The sequence below is a fragment of the Anoplopoma fimbria genome, chromosome 19 (genome assembly GCF_027596085.1).
Source record: "Anoplopoma fimbria isolate UVic2021 breed Golden Eagle Sablefish chromosome 19, Afim_UVic_2022, whole genome shotgun sequence".
NCBI classification, from domain to species: domain Eukaryota; kingdom Metazoa; phylum Chordata; class Actinopteri; order Perciformes; family Anoplopomatidae; genus Anoplopoma; species Anoplopoma fimbria.
Genome location: NC_072467.1, coordinates 20,661,167 through 20,680,977, shown reverse-complemented (window position 1 = coordinate 20,680,977; position 19,811 = coordinate 20,661,167). Strand labels below are relative to the sequence as shown.

The following is a 19,811-nucleotide window of genomic DNA, read 5'->3' as shown; positions in this document are numbered from 1 at the left end:
TGAAACCTTCTTCTCTTATGCCTGAATTTATTTACAATTATATAAAAAAAAAAAAAAATTGTGTTTTTTTCTGTCATGCAGATGCTAAATTAAGTGGAGATTGTTAATTTCAATATAGCACATACAATATATATACATTTTGGTATGAGGCAAATTAGCGACATTAGGCATAATTGGGCATAATAGTAATTAAACAAATCCGGAAGCGGTTTGAAGCGAATTCGCGACAATAGTCTACAAGGGTATAATGCCTATCTGAAGGTGCCTAAAACCTGCATTCTTTCTAATGGCCAGCAGGGGGCGACTCATTTGATTGCTAAAAGGTCTGATTGTGTAGAAGCCTATTACCTAAGTAAACATGAGTTTATGGTCTCAGTCTCTAGTTTCAAGTCTTCGTCAATACAGCATGATGTTCATTTAGTAAATTACAGTTCAATTTAGATTCTAATAAACGATAGAGCAGAGCATGCTTCAGTGCGTGGCTACCTTGTGATTGACAGGTCACTATCACGGCGTTGTCTGGTTTGGGTGATGTCTGTGTTTTCGTCCCACAACTTTAACCCTTTAACAGTCTGGTGATGAAAGTTGATTGTAACCTTTTATTAGTATTCAATATTCAACAAAAAGGCAATGTAAAAAGGCTTCTCAAATGGGTCAGTAGTACCAAAAAGAAAATTGAGTGCTGAATGTAGAAAAAGTGAAAACATTTAATATGCTGACTAGTGCACAACAACGAGCTATTAATAATTGCATGGACAAAAAGGCTCAGAGTGGATGCAGCTCTGGATTTCAAGGCCTGCAGGTGGAAACTTGATACATGTCAGAACAGGAAACTGTAAGGGCAAATCAATAGTGGGGCAGTAAAGAGTATCAACCACATGATCCTTTTACATAATGACAAATTTAACACATTTAACTGCAATTTACACTATTTGTATACTTTTCAGTGTTACACAACAATGACAGAATTGTGTATAGAATTTGTGCATAACACAAATGTTTATTTTTGGTGCAGATCCATATGAATATGTTGATTTTTTTAAAGGATATCTTAGCATTGAGATATTTGGAATTGTTTGTACATTTTATCTTAAATGAGCTATTGCACACTCTCAGAGGAAAAACAAACATTTTACATATTCCTCATTATTGTCTGTCTCTGTGTTTCTTTTCTGTCTCTGGATCTTTTGGATCAAAACAACAGAAGGGTTGTGCAACCTTGGTGAAGGTGAATGCTCCCTGACATCTCTAGCTGATAATAAAGGATTTGGCATTACTGGATAGTTATAGGCAAAGCTGCATACTGATCCTCAGAAACAGAAATCTGCTTTTTGTCACAAACACCAGCTGCTGAATAATAGTTCAAAGAAAGTTTGCCTGCAGTTTTTTAAATTTTAACAGAGGAGAACTCAAAGCACTGTGAAACAAAATGATAAAATATATGAAATATATACTGTTTAGGTATGTAATGCTATACTGAACCGTTCTTTCCAATATAATGAACAGCAGACCAAAATATACTGGCTCTGTGTGCCAATGCAATGTTCCTACACTTCCCCTGTGTTTTATATACATCCATTGTGCCAAATGAATTCCTATTTGCATCTGGTTTCCATACTGAGCGAGAATGCAGACGGATCTCAGACGGGATCATCTAATTAATCCCATGTTTCATGTGGGCTGCACTATACTTCAGCCCACTGTAAACACACAATTTGTTTGTTACCTGAACAAACAAAACGTGTTCGCTAACCACTGAAAAATCTACAGTTTAGAGTTTGATATCTGACGATTAACATTCTCCCTCTACTTCTATAAAGATGTATTGTGTGTCTAAAAGGTACTAAAGGGCCTTTCATATTTTAAGATAATATAATAGTAATATCATTTCGTGGTAAGATTTGAATATATAGGACTAATCTAATTTGTTTTCGGGGACACACAAATATATGTTGAATAAAGTAAGTGAGTTTGAAGAGACGTTTCTCTAATGACAACATGTCTTGGCAAGTATAAAAAAACCATTTTGAATAGATGTCATCATGTGAAAATATTTACTCTATTAGATTAGTTTATTGTCTAAGCTTGTTATCATTTCCAATTACTGTAAATACTTTATGTTGACATGCTTATTCTTTGCAATATTGGCAGCAAGCCAACTGTTCTCCGTATATATTAGAGGCACCCTGAGAAGATAACCTGCTGTGACTAATCTCTGTCCAACAATCAGATTGTGTTGACTGTATTGGTGCTTGTGTATATGCTTGTGTATTTCAGCTGCTAATTACAGAGGGGGAAGTCTATAAGCTCGTGTCCATTACTATCTGATTAAGGAGGGAATCTGTTTTCCCCTATGCTCCTGAGAATAGCTGGCGTATTTTCTGAGCATTCGTGCCGTTTTGTTGTCATTAAACAGGGTAAGTAGAGTGTCCAGTTATAGCAACACAGACTCTGAGATTAGTATTTGATCTGATTCCTCCCTTGGCCTCGTTTGCACTCTGCAGCAAAGACTACAGGAGCAGCGGTACAAAGAGGGCCACCACTGCCCTCTAGTGGTGAATGTAGAGTGACAGCTATGTGAAGAAGAAGAAGAAAAGGAAAAAGAAGACGTGCTCATGAATTTAGTGTATATGATTCTAGGCAGCAACCGTGGAAACAGTTTAAATGGTGCATGTATAGACTTTCAATGTTAATGTGCTAGCACTTGCCACAGTCTCCTGAAGGCACACTATCTTAAAGCACCGACATAAAAATGCTTTTTGGGAACAGCTGTAAATCAACATAACTGCTCTGCCATACAGGCCGTGTCAGTGTTTTTGCATGTTTTACTACTTGCAAGTCCATTAACTACAATCATACACAGACCTCACTTGACATCTGAGCATTTTCCAAAGCATACCATTTTTTTTTAAATAAAACTAATTTTATATGGCAGTGTAGAAGCTGCTTGCAAAGATTTGAATGGGATCACAGAGTCATGCCCAGTTTTACATTTGTCAAAGTTATTGTTGCATGACATTTAGGGCAATTATATTATATAAAATAACAGTATAAGTTTAATAACTTTGCAAGATCGTGTGATATGATCAAAAGCTCCAGAACAGCTACTAAATGGACCTTGACTGCTTCATCAACTGCTTTTTCTAAGGTCAAGAATAAACCCTGAATCTCATTTTTCTAAGTCAACATGAGTGAGATATCTTGCAGTGCTCAGAAAAACTTAAATCTAGACTTCTGTGACAACAACTGGGCAAACTCCATCCAGTGAGAAAGATGTGCGTCTTCAATCAAAAGCTGCAGGACAGCTTCCAAATAGACATGAAGTGAGATAATATGCAAAAACTTCTATGCTGATGGATAATCAAGAGTGGTCTATTATTTCCATTACTGCAAGTGCACCATTACCATAATGACCATCTATATATAAATAAAATATCTATCAAGCTTTTAATTTAAATCTGCAGTATATATTTATCTATCAGTGCTCTGTTTGAAACACTTTTAAATGCAAGACGATACCAGATTCAATTATTCCATTTTTTTTTTTTTACAAATCCATAGTGTGTGGAGATCAAATTTTACACAAAATATATCTGAAAGGTTAAATTAATTAAATAATAAAATGTAGAGTTTTCTGTTTTTAAATCCTACCAAAGAATATCTTTTTTTTATTGTGGCTAGTTATTCATTCCTGAAGCTGTGTGGAGCCAATTTGGACTCACACCTCATTACTTTTTAAAACCTGGCTACTGCCCTGGTAGGCAGTAAAAGTTAATTAAAACATCTTGAATCTAGGTGCTACAATTTGAGAAATGGTTGGGCGTAATATAAAGTTTGTGATTTGTAGTAAAGAGATACGGTCTTTAAACATACAATGTGTCTAAACTGACACTTACAGATTTCACAGAGGATGAGAGTCACAAAGAGAGTGACAGAGTCTCTGCTTACACTGTATGCCTGCAGATCATTGCGTTTAGTTATATTAAGCTATGAAACTTAATATAAAAGACACTTTCAAACTGAATGCCAACATCCCTAATACGTATCGAAATACGTTTTAGTGTACATAATGTAAAACAGCTCTCAAAACTACAGAGAAGCTGCCAGAATAAAAACATATTTAAAGTTTATAGTCTGTGATATACTGTATGTTACATCTTGGCAGCGCTGCCTGACATAAATCTCCAAAGTCTTATGTTAAGACACTGAAATGATTTATCCATGGATAGTCAGAATCCCTTGGGCTATTGGCATTACTAAAAGTAAAAAAAAAAAAACACCCATATATTTGAGAACCCTGGTAGGCACACAGTGAGAATCTAAAGTGAAATATGGTTTTAATACTAAGACATAAGAGGATGAAAGCTGTAGGGATCAAACTTGGCAGCAGCACTATCATATTAAAAAGGTCTATCTGGACGAGTCAAAGCTTGATCTTACACTGAAATGATACTGAGTGGCATCAAGAGTTGTGTGTCCAAATAGAGGAGGATAATGACAGGGGGACATTTCACACCATGTCATCAGATCAGCAGACCGATGACTCATCAATACAGTGTGTCATAAATTCAGAAAAGCAACAGAGGATAAACTGGCAGACAGCAGGTGTGAATGTGATGGCACCGTGAGAATGTGCAGCAGAGTGCTGCTGTAAATGTTTTCCTTCCAGACGTAAAATCATAAAAATAAAAAAAAGTGTTTGACAAGATGCCAAAAACAGTCCATTTGCAAGAGCAGGATAGAGGTGAATAAGACAGTTAGCAAGTAAACAGATGGTATTTTAATGCTCTAATGTATCTAAAATGCAAGCTGGATAGATTTATAGTCAGCTGGGGCTTAATATTAATTTCATACTGCAATGCATTCATTTATTTTGGAAAAGCAAAAGGGTTCACACTGGATTATCTGAAGCAATATGGATTTAAAGCAGAGTTTTTATTCATCCACACTGCTGATACCCAGTCGACCTTTTAAAAAACTTGCAAATCTGTATGATTAATGTCATCTCACACAATAAAAATGTCAAACTGCTTTAGCCGACACAAATAACTGTGAACTCAGAAAGAGTGTGACAAAGAAGGAAATACCTAAGAAATGATTTAATCATACCTCTTTTTGGTACCTCATTGAGGTATCATTAAATACATGCATTTAATAAATACTGCTTTTAGGCCTTCCAGTAATAATAATAATAATAATAATAATAATAATAATAATAATAATAATAATAATAATACAATGAAAGCAGACAATTCACTCACTTTAAAAAAAAAAAAATAAAAAAAAATAAATCAAATGACAACTTACCTCAACAAGGCTGGTTCTGGCGGTGCATTATGGGATGCACAGAACATCTATGAAAGGTTGAGTCAGCACCGCCACTCGGTTTGCGTCAGGTTCTCGTCTTGAACCAGCGTACGCGTGCTCGCGAAGCGCCGAAACGGGCTCCACTCCGACACGTGAACTGTCACGTTGACCTGATTAGGCTAACATTTGCTATGAGAACGGTAACTTAAAAATCACCTCACATTTCATTTGCTCATTAAATACTACTCCCAAATAAGTTCATATTCACGTCGCACCTTGCTCTATAGCTAAGGTAGATTTAAACTAACTATGATAAGCTTTAAATATGTAAAAAGCTAGCCTTGAGCTAACTAATTAGCTAGCTAGCTAGCATCAGGCTATTTGGACATGTGACATATACACGTGTTTGCGACGTTAAAACAAAGCTGTTCTTGTCTGTTTTCTTAGTGTGTATGACTAGGTAATGTTACCATCAGCTTCCCCTTTGCAGATATGCTTACTGCAGTGCGGTGTGTGCTGTCTAAGCTGGTGTCTCCATTGTGGAGGACTGTGGAGGTGGATGAAGAGGGCCTGTCCTCCGCTACACCAGGTAAATGCAACATTTCACTGAGTTAGCTTCATCTTTCTGTGTTGCTATGTGTGTAAAACCCAACAATATATTTATTCCACATTTCTTTTTGCTTGTCAGGCATGAAGAATATCCGCCACCTGCGGGGCAGTGCGGTAACCCAGCTGTGCCTGGACTATGGCATGATAGACGATGCGGTCTACTTCACCAGTGGAGAGGTGTTGGGCGGGATGCCTCTGAAGGAAGGGGACTTGGTGAACTGCATAGCTGTACAAGATGGTGCCCAAGGGGGATGGAAAGCTTTAAGAGTGGGAATCCTGTTCTTCTCTCAAGCATGCATTTGCAAACATCATACATTTAGCAGACGCTTTTATCCAAAGAGACTTACAATAAGTGTATTCAACATAGGTATTCAAGAGAACTACTAGTCACCAGAAGTCATAAGTGCATCTCCTTTCTTAAACAAGCATCTAAGAGCATAAACCAGAGCAAAAGTACAGAAACAAACTAATACTAATACGAATGCAATAATACAGGATAAGTGCAACAAACTAATACGAATGCAATAAGTGCAACAAACTAATACGAATGCAATAAGTGCAACAAACTAATACGAATGCAATAAGTGCAACAAACTAATATGAATGCAATAAGTGCTACGAGGAAGGCTCAGGGTAGTACTTCTTGAAGAGGTGAGTTTTCAGCCTGCGCCGAAAGATGGGCAGCGACTCTGCTGTCCTGACGTCAGTGGGGAGTTCATTCCACCACTGAGGGGCCAGGACAGAAAAAAAGCTGTGACCGGGTGGATCGGCCGCAGGGACCTCTGAGCGACGGGGCAACCATTCGCCCTGAGGCAGCAGAGCGAAGTGGTCGGGCGGGGGTGTAGGGCTTGACCATGGCCTGGAGATAGGCATGCATTTGCAAACACCATACATTTGATATATTCCTTGTCCTTGTGTCAGTTTAGTTTGGGGGGGCTTTGTTGTAATGGGGCATACAATATTCCATATGTATTTTCCATCTATCTTTATCAAATATCAGAATCTAAATGTTAATTCATCTCTTTTCCTGTCTTGTGACTCCACTAAGAGTTGGTATAGACTGAGAGGTGGCTGATGCCTATCTGTCAATTTAACCTATGCTTGATTGCCATTCAATCCTGTCATTTAGGTGGAGAAGAGTGCAGATGCTTGGGAGGATGGTGGAAGAACCTCTCTAGAAGCTGACAGAATGCAGCTGCGCCCTCTCATCGGCACAGTCACATCCTTTGATGGAGATGGCGGCTACATAAACCAGACCACGTACTTCCCACGCTGCAGTCTATGGGATGGTACCGATACTCACTGTATTTAACGCATTAAAATTGTAAGCCTCTTGACCCCATGATGCTTTGCATAAACGTACTCTGTGGTCTACACCCACAGTAGTCTTTCAGTCCCAGAACTGTCCAGCATTTTTTGACAGATATTACAGCTCTATTTTTTGACAAATTATGTTTGGTTAGCTCTCAACCTGAGAGCAGATTAAGTCACAGCTACACCAATATTTAGTAACACTTAGCTGAAGGCTGATGTTGAATTTCTTATATTATTGTCAGGTTACCAGCCAATGAAAGGAGACTGGGTCCAAGCAAAATATTGTATCAATTCTAACCAGTGGACCTCCCAGGCTCGTTCTGTGGTCCCTTTGCGGTACCAACGCCTAGACAAGGTAATGGCATCATTGAATGTTTTTGACTTAACTCACTCATTACAACTTTGTACTCTTTGAGTACTTCAGTTGAATTTGTACTTAACTCAGATAGTATTCATGCTAAAAAGCCTATTCATGTCCGTCTAATGCATTTGATAAATATTCTAACCTTATTTGGTTATAAATCTAACCGCTTCTTTCATTCCTCTCCCCTGCTCTGAATGATCCACTGTCTCCAGGTGCATGTGACCAGCATGTACGGTAAAAATGGAGTGGTGGATGACAGTGTGTTCTTCAGCCTGGACTCTCTGCTGCTGCCTGCCTGTTACCAGCCTCTGCCAGGGCACCTGGTCAACCTCGTAATGGTGGAGAGCAGTCAGTCCTTGTACTGTTGGAGGGCCCTGTGCATGGCCCCCTGCCTTCAGAGGTATTGGACTTTCTTCTATGTTTATAGGGCTGCAACTAAGGATTATTTTCAAATTTCAAAAAACAATGTAGAAATGCCGATGACAACTTCACAGAGTCCAAGGTGACATCTACAATTTTCTTGTATAGTCTGACCAAAGGTAGAGATATTCAGTTTACTGTGATATATGACAAAAAAAGCAGCAAATCTTCCCATTTGGGCAGCTGGAACCTGATATTTGTTGTATTTTTTAAGTGAAATTCTATTTCCATATTCGTTCAAATTTTGATATGGATGATACAGATCAGTATTTATTTCTTGTTGCAGTGGGAATATTTCTGGTACACATCTCCCAGAGGCTGAACTCAAGAGCATTTTGGAAAACAAAGGGGGGCTTGAAGTAACAGACTATGGCAAGTTTGTGGATCTGATGATGGGGGAGAAACAAGAGCTGGTGATCTGGATACAGTGAGTGACCAAAGAAGAAATAAAATATTCACATTCAGAGTAGATCTAAATTAAAGCACTAGTTCAAAACCTTTGTAAAATAGATGTATAGTTCTTATTATTGGCATTGTTTATTGTCCAAGCATATTTTTTTAATCTATGCAACCACCATTAAAATTCTGGCCACCAGAGGCCTTTTGTTACAAATATACCAAATCTGAGATAAAATGAGACAACTTTGGAATACCTGTTAATGAGAAAATGATTATTTCCACCAGTAGCCCAATAAAATGTATTGTATATTCTTGATTACAGAAATAAAGGTTCAGAGACCCACAGGCTAAAGGGCTGTGACTTTGCTGGCTGGGACTCAGAGGAACAGTTCACTCTGGTTACTGGCAAAGACTCCACATCACTGAGAAAGAAACGACAGCCTTTGCGAGAAAACTACTCGGAGTCTTCAGAAAAACAAGTCGGTGATGCAAAAGAGGTACACAAAGCAAATGGTGAGGTGCTGAAGGAGACTGTCGATTCCCCTGGTTCAACGAGAAAGGAGAGAGATGTGGATATTCCCCCAGGAGAGAGGTTGCCTATTGTAGTAGCCTGCCAAGCAAAGTAAGTTATTTTTTTAAACCCTACTGTAGTGGCACTAGTATAAATAACAGAAACAGTTGGAGTAGAAATGGATCAAAAATATAAATGTAGAAAGGAACATTTTTCATTGGGTCAAGGAATGCTGTCTTTCCATATAAAAAAAAAAGCTATATTTATTAAAATGGTTTTATGTTAGTATGTTATCTGTCTGTACAACTGAACTCCATGTGGGAAATCGCTCAGGAGCCTGGGACGCTGTGCTGAGCTGCTGCTGCTGCACTTCTCCTCTTTCACCATCGGGAGGCGCCTTGAGGTCACAGTGGGCAGTAAAGAGGAGAAACTGCTGAGGCCCTCGCTGCCCTACAGTCCCAGAGATGTACGTCTGATCTCAACCATGCCTACAAACGTGATCACTGTCTCTGCTCCAAAAGACATACCAAGGTATCTGATTCCATTGGCTCATGAGGAAGAGCATCGAGCTAGTAATGAATATCCTTCCTACCTTAGAGCTACTCTATTATATTTGCCACTTACTCTGTGCACTTAGTTTTGCTAATGTTGATATATACAATTGAGAATGGGTAGATTTGATTGATTATTTGTAGTTTTTGCATGCAGGGAGCTTCCAAAAAAATGACAAAATGTATTCATTTCTGTCACCTCTTATTTAATATCGACCCTCCCACCTATAGGCCTATGAAGCGGCGGCTGCCAAACTTCCTACCCAACTATCCATTGCCCCAAGCTCTCAGAGACTGTGTGGAGGCACAGAAAGACGTGCTGGTAGTTCAGCCCTGCCTCGGAGAGGTGAGCCTGCCCAGGATGAAGTTTAGATAATCCTTTTAGAATAAAGTCAAATTTGTTCTTTGCGGTGTGGAAAATAAAAAAAAATACAGTTTGTGTTCAGGAATCCCCTGAAATATCACATTTTTCTTCTCATGCTGTGCCTGTTTGCTCAGGTGCTATCACCATCCAACATGCGTTTGCGTTTTTCGGTCCTTCTCTGGCTGGAAGAGATTCATGCAGAGAAGGAAATAAGAGAGTTCACCATCATCGGGGCCGTTCTCAGGAAAGGAGCGGCCTACCTGCACCTAGAGGTCCTTGGGTTGGCCGAAGGCAGACCAAATCTAAGTATAGGTGAGAAGGCCTCCAGTGTCTTTCTTCGTCAATGTTGAATTATTGCAAAGGTTGATGTTATAATTTTTTTTGGAGCAATACAAGAAGGGTTTTGACAAGTTTGCTCTGCAGGTGACAGAATAGTATTGAAGAAACCACAGAGGGAAGGTGTGGTAATGGAGTACGTTGGCTATGTCGCAGAGGTGGGGGATATCATTTACAACCTTTTTTATGTTCTACATAATGAAATAGAAACGTATGGATTAGATTTTGATTTAATCTAATGTTCCTTTTTTTGACTAACAGATCAATGATGAAAATGTGAGTTTGAGAGTGAACTCAGATTTTCAGCGCAGCTACCTCGGAGAGCCGCTTGATGTTGAGTTCTCTTATAACAGGTTAGAAAAAATGATTGTGTTTTTGATTTCATAAATGCAATGCACTCATATTTCATTCAGAAATAATGCTTCAGAGTTGTAATACAAGTATTTTAACTTGCATCCCCAGATTGACCATGAGACGATGTCACAACGCACTTGACCAGACAAAACAGTTTGGGGAGAGTAAGTTATGGTTTTATTCAAATTGCTTTAACACTGTTTGCTTCGTGGCATTTTACACACGATAAAGAGGTCCGATTTCTTTTTCATACAAGTCAACTGCACATACAATCACATGCAATATTCAGTACTCTTTGGAAGGCACAATATTATTTGTCTAAGTGTGACATTGACATGGATCATAAAGGTTCGGAAATTCCCAAACCACTGTCAAGTTTTAAAAAGCAGTTCAAGTTGTTCTACAGAAGGATGTTGAATAAAAAGATTTGATTCCCTGATCTGTTATTTTCTTCGTTACTATACAAATTTGTAAGTTGATTTTAAAAGTAGTCCAAGAGATTCAAATTCCTGTTATCTTCACATGGTTGTGCAGTTTTCTTCCCCTCTGGAGTGACTGTTAAGAACCCTCAATGGACAAGAAAGTGGATAGATGAGCCAGACCAGAACAAAACAATGAAGGACAATGAGGTGAAAGACCGAAAAAATGAAATACGTTGTCATTCATTTTAGTTTTGATTAAGTGTGATTGAATTTGAAAAGCAGGTTCCAGCCGTGGAAAATGGAAGGGTTTCAAGCCTTTCCATCAACATGGAGTCAAAGGCCACACAGACTAAAGGTACACAATTGAGTCTTGATTTGGTACAAACTTTACCTGTCATCAAATAACATTGAGAACATCAATGATAAATGTGAAATCGCTTCTAGATGGTAGTGTGCCATCCAAACCCATCCCCAGCATGGGGCACTTCTTTAACCCGGACCTGAACCCTCCTCAGAGAGAGGCAGTGAAGAGGATCCTGGCAGGGGAGTGTCGGCCCAGTCCTTATGTGCTGTTTGGACCTCCAGGCACGGGAAAGACCATCACCATCATAGAGGCCATACTACAGGTACAGACAGACCTGCAAAAACTGTAGAACATTTCCAGTAATCAGGCGTTGAATTTATTGAAAGGCAAAGTTTCTCTCACAACAAACCAATTTTAAAGAAACCCTTTTAATGTTAAATTAAACTGATATAAGAGTTCCTAACTTTGAGATTGTTTTTCTGGCCGCAGTATTAGACCAATAACACGTCGTGTTTCTCGGACAGATACATCTAACAAGCTTTAAGTTTGATGTATTGAAGTAGTATCTATGACCTTACATTGCAGCTGGTTTCTCACGATGTCATGTGGTCACGCGAGAAACTGTTTGTTCTAAACAACAATGGCGGCTCCCAAAGAGGTTAGCTCCTAAAAGGATACCTGTATTCAATCCTTTTTTTGTTCATAGATCTAAAAGAAAAGAAGGCAATTTGTATGGTTTTGCTTGCAGCAAATCACCACAAGCCTTCTTTGATTTAATTCATTGTGTGATAGACCCGCTACCACAGCAGCTGTGGTGGTGATGAATGCTGAATGCTTTCATTCACATGATGGGTATCGAGAGAAGTAGAAATCAAATAAAAGTTGGTATTGGTGTCACTTTAAAGGTACTGGTACTGTTATCGTCATTTTTGATACGATAACCCAGCCTTACATCATCATATTGTCATATGTCTCTCAAGAGAACTCCCATTCTGGTCCTCTGTTGGTAATGCTTCTTTCCCCCTCCAGGTTTACCACTTTCTGCCCAGTAGTCGGGTACTCGTATGTACTCCTTCCAACAGTGCTGCTGACCTCATCTGCGTACGCCTACATAACAGTGGTTTCCTGCATGCTGCAAGTTTGGCCCGTGTCAACGCGTCCTGTAGGCAGGAAGAGGTACTTGACAGCATAAGGGAAAAGACATTCACTGTGCAGACACCTACTTTAAAGTGTGTGTGATCAAAGGGAAAATATGCATGCTCCTCTGTGCAGTAAGATGTGTACAGATGCCATCGCCATTTGCCACCAGGTTGGGCGGTGCAATTGTCAGTAATCCCTTTGAATAATTGATGAGGTTGTGGTAACTAGCTCTGTCTGCAGCTTCCTTTTAGTACATTGCTTTATCATCTAAAATGTTTGTGCCATGTTGATATTTCTGTTTTTTTTCTTTCTCAGTCCATCCCAGAAGTGCTGAGACTGTACTCAAGGGCAGGAGAGGACATCCGTAATGCCTCTTTTCACAGGATTGTGGTCAGCACCTGCTCCAGCGCTGGCATGTTCCATAATATAGGACTACAGTAAGGCCTGGGCTGTAGTAGAGATAGTTGTTCACGGTTTAATTGAGCAGCTTTTGTCCTGTCTTCTTTCTCCTATTATCTCAGTTCATTAACTGTGGTTGTTTTTCCTCAGAGTGGGACATTTTACCCACGTGTTTCTGGATGAAGCCGGCCAGGCCACAGAGCCAGAGTCCCTGATCCCCATGAGTTTTTTATCAGAGAGAGATGGACAGGTCGGCACAAACGCACAGGCACTGACTACATGCACAACTCAAAAGGCCCTGTCCAATGCTTCTGTTTTGTGTGCAGGCTTGTCATAACTGGGTATCAAATGTTATTTGCACCAGCCATGTTTCTAGTGTGGATCCAATTTTCTTTAAGGGAAATATTGGTTCAAAAAAAAGAAAAGAAAACAAGCCTTACTGATGATTGAAAACCTGCCTGAGCTTTCTTAATTGATAATGACTTTTCTTCCCTCACCTGCTTAGATAGTGTTGGCCGGTGACCCCTGTCAGTTGGGTCCGATAGTGAAGTCCAAGCTGGCCTCTGCCTTTGGCCTGGGGGTGTCCATGTTGGAGAGACTGATGGCCAGCCCACTGTACTCTAGACATGACTGGGGATACAACCCTAAGCTGGTTGGTGCACTGCAAACATTTTAAAATGTATTTAGCAAATTAAAGGTGTTCGTTGATAGCAAGTATCACATTAACATTAATGAAGATATAGATATAGAATATAGAAATGTTACATATGCTGCGCAACTGCTATGCTACAGAGCGCCCGATGACATTTGTAGCATTTTTCCTATCTTTATATATATATATATATATATATATTTTATATATTTATATTTATATATTTATATATATATTTATATTTATATATATATTTTATATATTTATATATATATTATATATATATATTATTTTATATTTATATATATTTATATTTATATATATATATATATATATTTAAGTGCCATTGTTGATACCAGTTAGTTGCCAGTGTATCAAGACGAGCAAAAAATAACTCCTTTGGAGAATATTTGCATGCACTGTATGGATAAAGATTATAAGGCTGGTCTTTTACTACTGCAGGTAACGAAGCTGATCTACAACTACCGTTCTCATGAGGCTTTGCTCACGCTGCCCTCCAAGCTCTTCTACAAGAGCGAACTGTGTTTTAAAGCATCAAGGGCCATAGTAGAGACTCTGTGCAAGTGGAAAACCCTGCCCAAAAAAGGCTTCCCACTCCTCTTCCATGGAGTTAGGGTGAGTGGTCTTTAAACATATGAGAAACTTAAAGAGTATGCATCTATAATGTGTACCAATTACATCTGAAAAATGTAAACCATATTGGGCTTATTAAAGTTACTGGAAAATTCACCTCCAACACTTATTCTTTGGATTTTGCTCTGCCCTAGGGCACAGAAATGAGGGAAGGTAACAACCCGTCATGGTTCAACCCAGTAGAGGCTGTTCAGGTCATGATCTACTGCTGCCAGCTGGCAAAGAAGCTCTACAACCCTGTGGATCCTTCTGACATTGGCATCATTGCCCCCTACAAGAAACAAGTAAGACTGCATGGTTCATTTGCTAAATGTGTATTATGCCTTCTTATATCAAAGCATTATTACACTTTATCTATCCATCTTAGAACAGTGGGGAAAAGCTATTTCTGTGTCATTTCACATTCAACTCCGAGGTAGCTTAAATGGCTTCTATGGATTTAAGTGCATATTGTAAACCAGCAGTGTCATTGTTTTCTTATTATTCTCCAGTGTGAGAAGATTCGAGTGCTGCTGGGTAAGGTAGGCCTGTCTGACATCAAAGTGGGCTCCGTGGAGGAGTTCCAAGGACAAGAGTTCCTGGTCATCATCATGTCTACGGTAGGCAAAAACTGAATGGGGTTAATAGAAGTTTAGAAAATCAGAATGGGCTTTCTTCTAAATGAGATGTCCATTGTTGGATTTTAATTGGCATCAACTTTAATCAAGTGCAGATTCTGTACAGCAATACAACACATGTGTATCAAAATTCCATTTAAATATGTTTTTTTGTCTCAGTCCAGACTTGTCAAATGTAGAGGAGATTGGCCAAATTCTGAGTGCTGTTAAAACTTTGTGTTTCAAAAAATGTGGGAATGGAGGGACATCTGGGTGGTTAAGCTCAGCTGTTACTGACCCAGATTTTAAATAGTTGTTAGCACCACCATGTGGTCTGTCATTGTAGTGAAAACTCTGCCAGGTTTTAGGCACGTTTGTTGTTGCAGTCCGATTTAACAAAAACCTCTATATCAATAGTTTGTCTTAATCACAGCTTGAACTCCACTAATTAAATAAGCGTTTGTTAGAGAAATGAAATTACTTAAACGTTCTTCCCAGAGTGCCTTGTGGTTGAGTATAATGACTTGTCAGTATGCCCTTTTTCACTTTTTTCAAATCTTAAGATGTTAAATAGGGCTGGGTTCTGCTGACTGTGGAGAGAAAGGCCGACGAGTCGGCAATCATTTCTGTTCCTGGACCTTGTACAGCCAAATGATGTGTGAGCAAGATGTTCACATACATTAAAATTTAATGGATCAGGTCTAACTAATATATTTATGAGAAATCAAGTTATACTTTGCCTCACTAAAAAAGAAACGGTTCCTTTATATCGCAAATAGGACAGTATTCATCAGTAAGAATGGGAAATACACTATGATGTTAGGTATACTGTTTGTACTAGTGCCGATGGGCCATCAGATCGTATTTTGACAATTGAAGGGATGATCGAAGATTGTTTTTTTCCCCTAAACCTAGATTTCAGGTAATTTACTTTAAGAAAGATATTCTAAAAATAATTTCTAGAATCTGAACCCTGCTGTGCACTTAGAGATGTTTCTGGTGAAGTGGCATGTCTGCCCGCTGAGCCCCATTGATCAGCGGGAGTGAATATTCAATCATAACGTACAAACCAGTTTGCAGTCTGTTTTTGATTGATCTGACGCATCTCTGTTCTCCATAAGCCTGCTCATCAAACTTCACTCTGTGCTTCATGAGTAGTAAACGTTATGAAAAGGGCTGTATCAAATGTCATTTCTTTTTTTACCTTGAAGCTCGGGATTGAGGTTTTTGAGGGAAGCTTGAGATGTTTGTTGTTTTTGTTGTTGTTGTTTATGTCATCACTCTTAAAAAATGGGAAAATAGGATTTTTTTTTATTAGTGGTTTTAGGTATGTAATTAATGGTGCTGTTAGATTGCTGCTGGACCACAACGCTAATACAGGTGTGTGCCTCCCTTTGTGTGTGGCAAGCGGGAGAAAAAACAACAACATCCAATGTTTTTCTTGGAATGCTAAATGCCAACAAATATAGATTGACGCAAAATATAGAGAGTGACAAAGAAAGGGGAATAGAAGGTGGACTGTTGCACGCAATATTTCCGAAAGTTATTAATAATAATCATTTGGATGGCTTTAGAGGATGTCAGATGGCGTGAGATGACGTTATACATTTCATATTTAAAAAAAAAAATGTGGAGCACAATCGTACATCATAACGTTCCCATTGTTTATTCCCTATTTTGGCAATTACTCAGTTCATTTCATTCTCTTATAACATAGGTGCGCTCTAATGAATCGGTACAGAGTGATGATTTGCAGAGTGCACTCGGCTTTCTGGCCAACCCCAAACGCTTCAACGTGGCCATCACTCGTCCTAAAGCCCTGCTGTTAATTGTTGGAAACCCCCACATTCTCATCAGGGTGAGTGACAAAACACTTTGATCCTAGGTTTTATTAAACATGTATTTTTTGTTAACTATGAGCACTTAAATACTTTAAATTCCTTGGTTCCATTCCAGGATTTATGCTTCAGGGCTCTACTGCAGTACTGCTTCATCAACGGGGCATATCTGGGCTGTGACCCCCCTCCTACCTTAAGAGACTCTGAGATGTATGTAAACATTTCATCCATCATATAGTCCTTATTCATAATGGATAATTACACTCACTGGCTGCTTTATTTAGTACAACTATACAATTTAATGTAATCCGATACATCTGTTCTGCCATAAGATCTACTTTAAACATGCCTTCAATATTCAGTTATTTTGAAACTGCCTAGTTCTTTACAATGTAGACATGCCTAATCCAAGTCATTTGGATTGAAAACTTCATGAATCAATTAATTAGACAGGTAATATGGCATAAACCAACTGTAAACATGTTTTTTTTAATAGTAAAATTGAATCTGCTTGATTTTAGGTTGGTGGTAGGTTTCAGTTTTTTTTTATGGAAAGATGCAGTTTCCAATTTATTTAGCATACTTTTTTGTGTGATAGAGTACATGCAAGGAGCTAAAAAAAGACTATGAAGAACATAAACAGTCCTGTTTTAATCACCTCTTTTTTTTCTCCCACAGTGTTGCAGAACAGCAAAGGACTACATAAGAGGACGACATGATCATGGATGTTGTACCTCCGCTCTGTCAACCTGACTGTCTTTATCGTGTTCTAAGTTTTTCCCCCTCCCCTTCACATTTTCTGGGCTTCTCTCTCTGTCGACTGTCTTCATAGTGTAGCTGTCTTGATCAGTGTTAATGGAATTTGTTTGTAAAGAGATATTTCTTGTTTCTGTGAAAACAAAAAGCAGTTCCATGCGGCGGGGTAGAAATAAAGATGACGTGTGTACACTGCACAATTATGTCCGTGTCATGTGATTATTAAGTTGATGTGCTTGACTGTGCATAAGATTTTTTCAATTAAACTATCACATATTAAGGGTAAATTATTGTGAATTGCGTCATAGTAGTGCATCAGTCTGCCACTGCGCAATTGTGCCAAAATGATTTGTCTGCCATTGGCCTAATTGTTAACAGCAGCTGCAGCAAGTTCCTAGTGGTTTAATATTAGATATTCGTTGAAAACGTGAAACTAAACAGAAGTCCATGTTTTGACTTCTCTGAAGTGGAGTGTGTCACGCAGGGTTAGCGTTCCGAGTTGATCTACAGATGTCTGTAGTTTCCGGGGGGCAAGTTGTCTGCTAGTCTCGGCGTGGCAGCGTCTGCCCACGAGGCCCGGAGACTGGATGTGACGATTGAGTGCTACTGACAGTCTGCACGGGACTGTCAGTCCTGCTGGAGCCCAGTAGGGAGGGGAGGCATATGGGGGTTCACTCTCTTAAGTTAATGAGTCTCTTAATGTGCTTGGAGGAGACAGCTTTTATCTGAGTTCACTGTGTTGTAAGGCAGGCCAGCTCAGACACCCTGCCTCCCCCCCCCTCCTTTATGCTTTCCTTCCCAAACACACCTCTGTCTTTGATGTATGTCTCAGGTGTTCCGTCTGATGACCCACTCTGATATTAAAGGACGTTATTATGATGGGGAAAAATACCCCAAACAGAATTCACGTTATGCTACTCATGTGATTTTTGGATGCTAACTTCAGCATCTGCAAACATCTTTCTTAGCTGGATATTGAAGCTGGAAGTCTTGCGTTGACCAAGTTGGTCAATTGACACCACTAGTGACTCTGTGCTCATAGAATATTGGAAATGACTCTTTTAAACTCTTTCAACCCCACATTCTGGTTAAATGACCAAAGTGTGCTGTTGTTGCAGTCTTGCATCTCTACTTTCAGTTTAAGAGAAAAATGTTTCACAAAACTCATTTTGCGAGCTCTTTCACTCAAGATAAATGAATTTAAGCAGGATGATGTGCACTAGCAAGTGAAATTCCTAAACCCAGTGAATATATTGACTTTGGACCTGTAGAGAAAAGCCTAGACAAGTCATGTTTTGGTCCGGTGTATAGCAAGATAATAATGTAATAAAGGTAAATGTCGACTTGTGTTTCACAAGGCTTTTTAAAAAAAAAAAACATGCTACCTTGGCCAGATGGAGGGCCGCTGACAGGTGCTCAACCTCTGAAACTTCATACTTAATCTTGAGATGAGACTTATTCAATTTCACATATATTATTTCTCATATGTGTTACATGAAAGCAATGAATATAATTTTATGGTGGATTTCTGCTTAAAATACCGGTCCTGTTGAACATTTTGGTAGCGAAGAATCAGAAGAAATGAATTGCTAAGTACAGAAACTATGAGGATTAATGTCTGTTTTGAATGGTAGAAAATTAATTTCAGATTTTTGCCTGATATTTAGCCCAAATGATGTAGCTATGTGAAATAAAGCGGTATGAAAAAAAACAAAAACCCAGTGAATATAATGACTTTGAACCTGTAGAAATAAGTACATTTCTGTGTTGTTTCAGTGTACAGCCACACACAGTACTTACGCTGTCTGTCTTAGAGATGCAGCATGTTTGACAGACAGGTGCCCGTCCATTCATCTCATTCTCATATGACCTTCTCATTAACTAAGGCAGGGGCAGGCAACACATTACCAACACAGACACTGTGTCTACAGGGCAGCCATTAGGCCCAACAACAGACCCCTGCTGGGCTCCTGGCAGGGGGAGCTTGTTAAATGTGTGGACCTATTGTTCTCCTAAATTGGTCTGTGACTCTAATTGCCCAGTTAGTCCCCTCTTACGGGGCTACGCTCGTCTACCCGAACTGGAACCAGCCTCCACTCATCAGATCAGGCAGTAAAAGTTGGCTTAGCTGGGGCCGATGGAGGGCTCTGGCTGGCTGTCCTTGATGAAGACACGGTTGGGATACAGGCTTAGAAAATGTAGAGCGGGGCCAAAACTAGAACTGGGTTTTATTTTGGCATGGTCTGACTCCACAATGAGCACGACAGACTGTGGGTGGGATAGAGACCTCTGATTCATGAGGGGAAAGTCCTCAAAAAGGCCCGGAGGCATCGGCCCGAGATACACATCTAAATCTGGAGACAGACGACATCCAAACAAATACGTTGATGCTGTTACGTAGTTCTATTGTTAAATTCAAGAGGCTTAAATACACGAGAAAGAGAGAACGAGACAAATTAGCACTTATGTCTGTGCTCCTGGTCTGCATCTCAGGACGAGATCTCTGCTGTCTTGAGTGGGA

General features: G+C 39.3%; 1 protein-coding gene across 3 annotated transcripts; it reads left to right on the top strand.

The window, feature by feature from the left end:
* Positions 1-5,382: 5,382 nt before the first annotated feature.
* On the top strand, positions 5,383-17,482 carry mov10l1 (Mov10 like RISC complex RNA helicase 1). 3 transcript variants are annotated; one of them, XM_054620068.1, is made up of 27 exons: positions 5,383-5,507; positions 5,798-5,896; positions 5,996-6,183; positions 7,046-7,205; positions 7,473-7,585; positions 7,807-7,994; positions 8,301-8,441; positions 8,736-9,035; positions 9,258-9,455; positions 9,707-9,821; positions 9,974-10,151; positions 10,263-10,333; positions 10,437-10,528; positions 10,638-10,693; positions 11,064-11,158; positions 11,234-11,306; positions 11,396-11,577; positions 12,285-12,431; positions 12,711-12,832; positions 12,945-13,044; positions 13,300-13,446; positions 13,909-14,082; positions 14,235-14,384; positions 14,592-14,699; positions 16,414-16,554; positions 16,653-16,744; positions 17,213-17,482. In XM_054620068.1, the coding sequence occupies exons 2-27, from the start codon at positions 5,800-5,802 to the stop codon at positions 17,238-17,240; spliced, it is 3,456 nt and encodes a 1,151-aa protein (XP_054476043.1). In that variant the 5' UTR covers positions 5,383-5,507; positions 5,798-5,799; the 3' UTR covers positions 17,241-17,482. The 3 variants fall into 3 exon arrangements, with proteins under 3 accessions (XP_054476043.1, XP_054476044.1, XP_054476045.1); XM_054620069.1 differs by having other exon boundaries at positions 5,755-5,896; XM_054620070.1 differs by lacking the exon at positions 5,383-5,507 and adding an exon at positions 5,537-5,599 and having other exon boundaries at positions 5,755-5,896.
* The last annotated feature ends 2,329 nt before the right edge of the window (positions 17,483-19,811 follow it).

Bases quoted from the DNA above. Each gene is read 5' to 3' on its own strand.
- mov10l1 (XM_054620068.1), top strand. From the start codon at position 5,800: ATGCTTACTGCAGTGCGGTGTGTGCTGTCTAAGCTGGTGTCTCCATTG. The intron at 5,897-5,995 runs GTAAATGCAACA...TTTGCTTGTCAG, and splicing joins CCTGTCCTCCGCTACACCAG to GCATGAAGAATATCCGCCAC. The intron at 14,083-14,234 runs GTGAGTGGTCTT...GCTCTGCCCTAG, and splicing joins TCCTCTTCCATGGAGTTAGG to GGCACAGAAATGAGGGAAGG.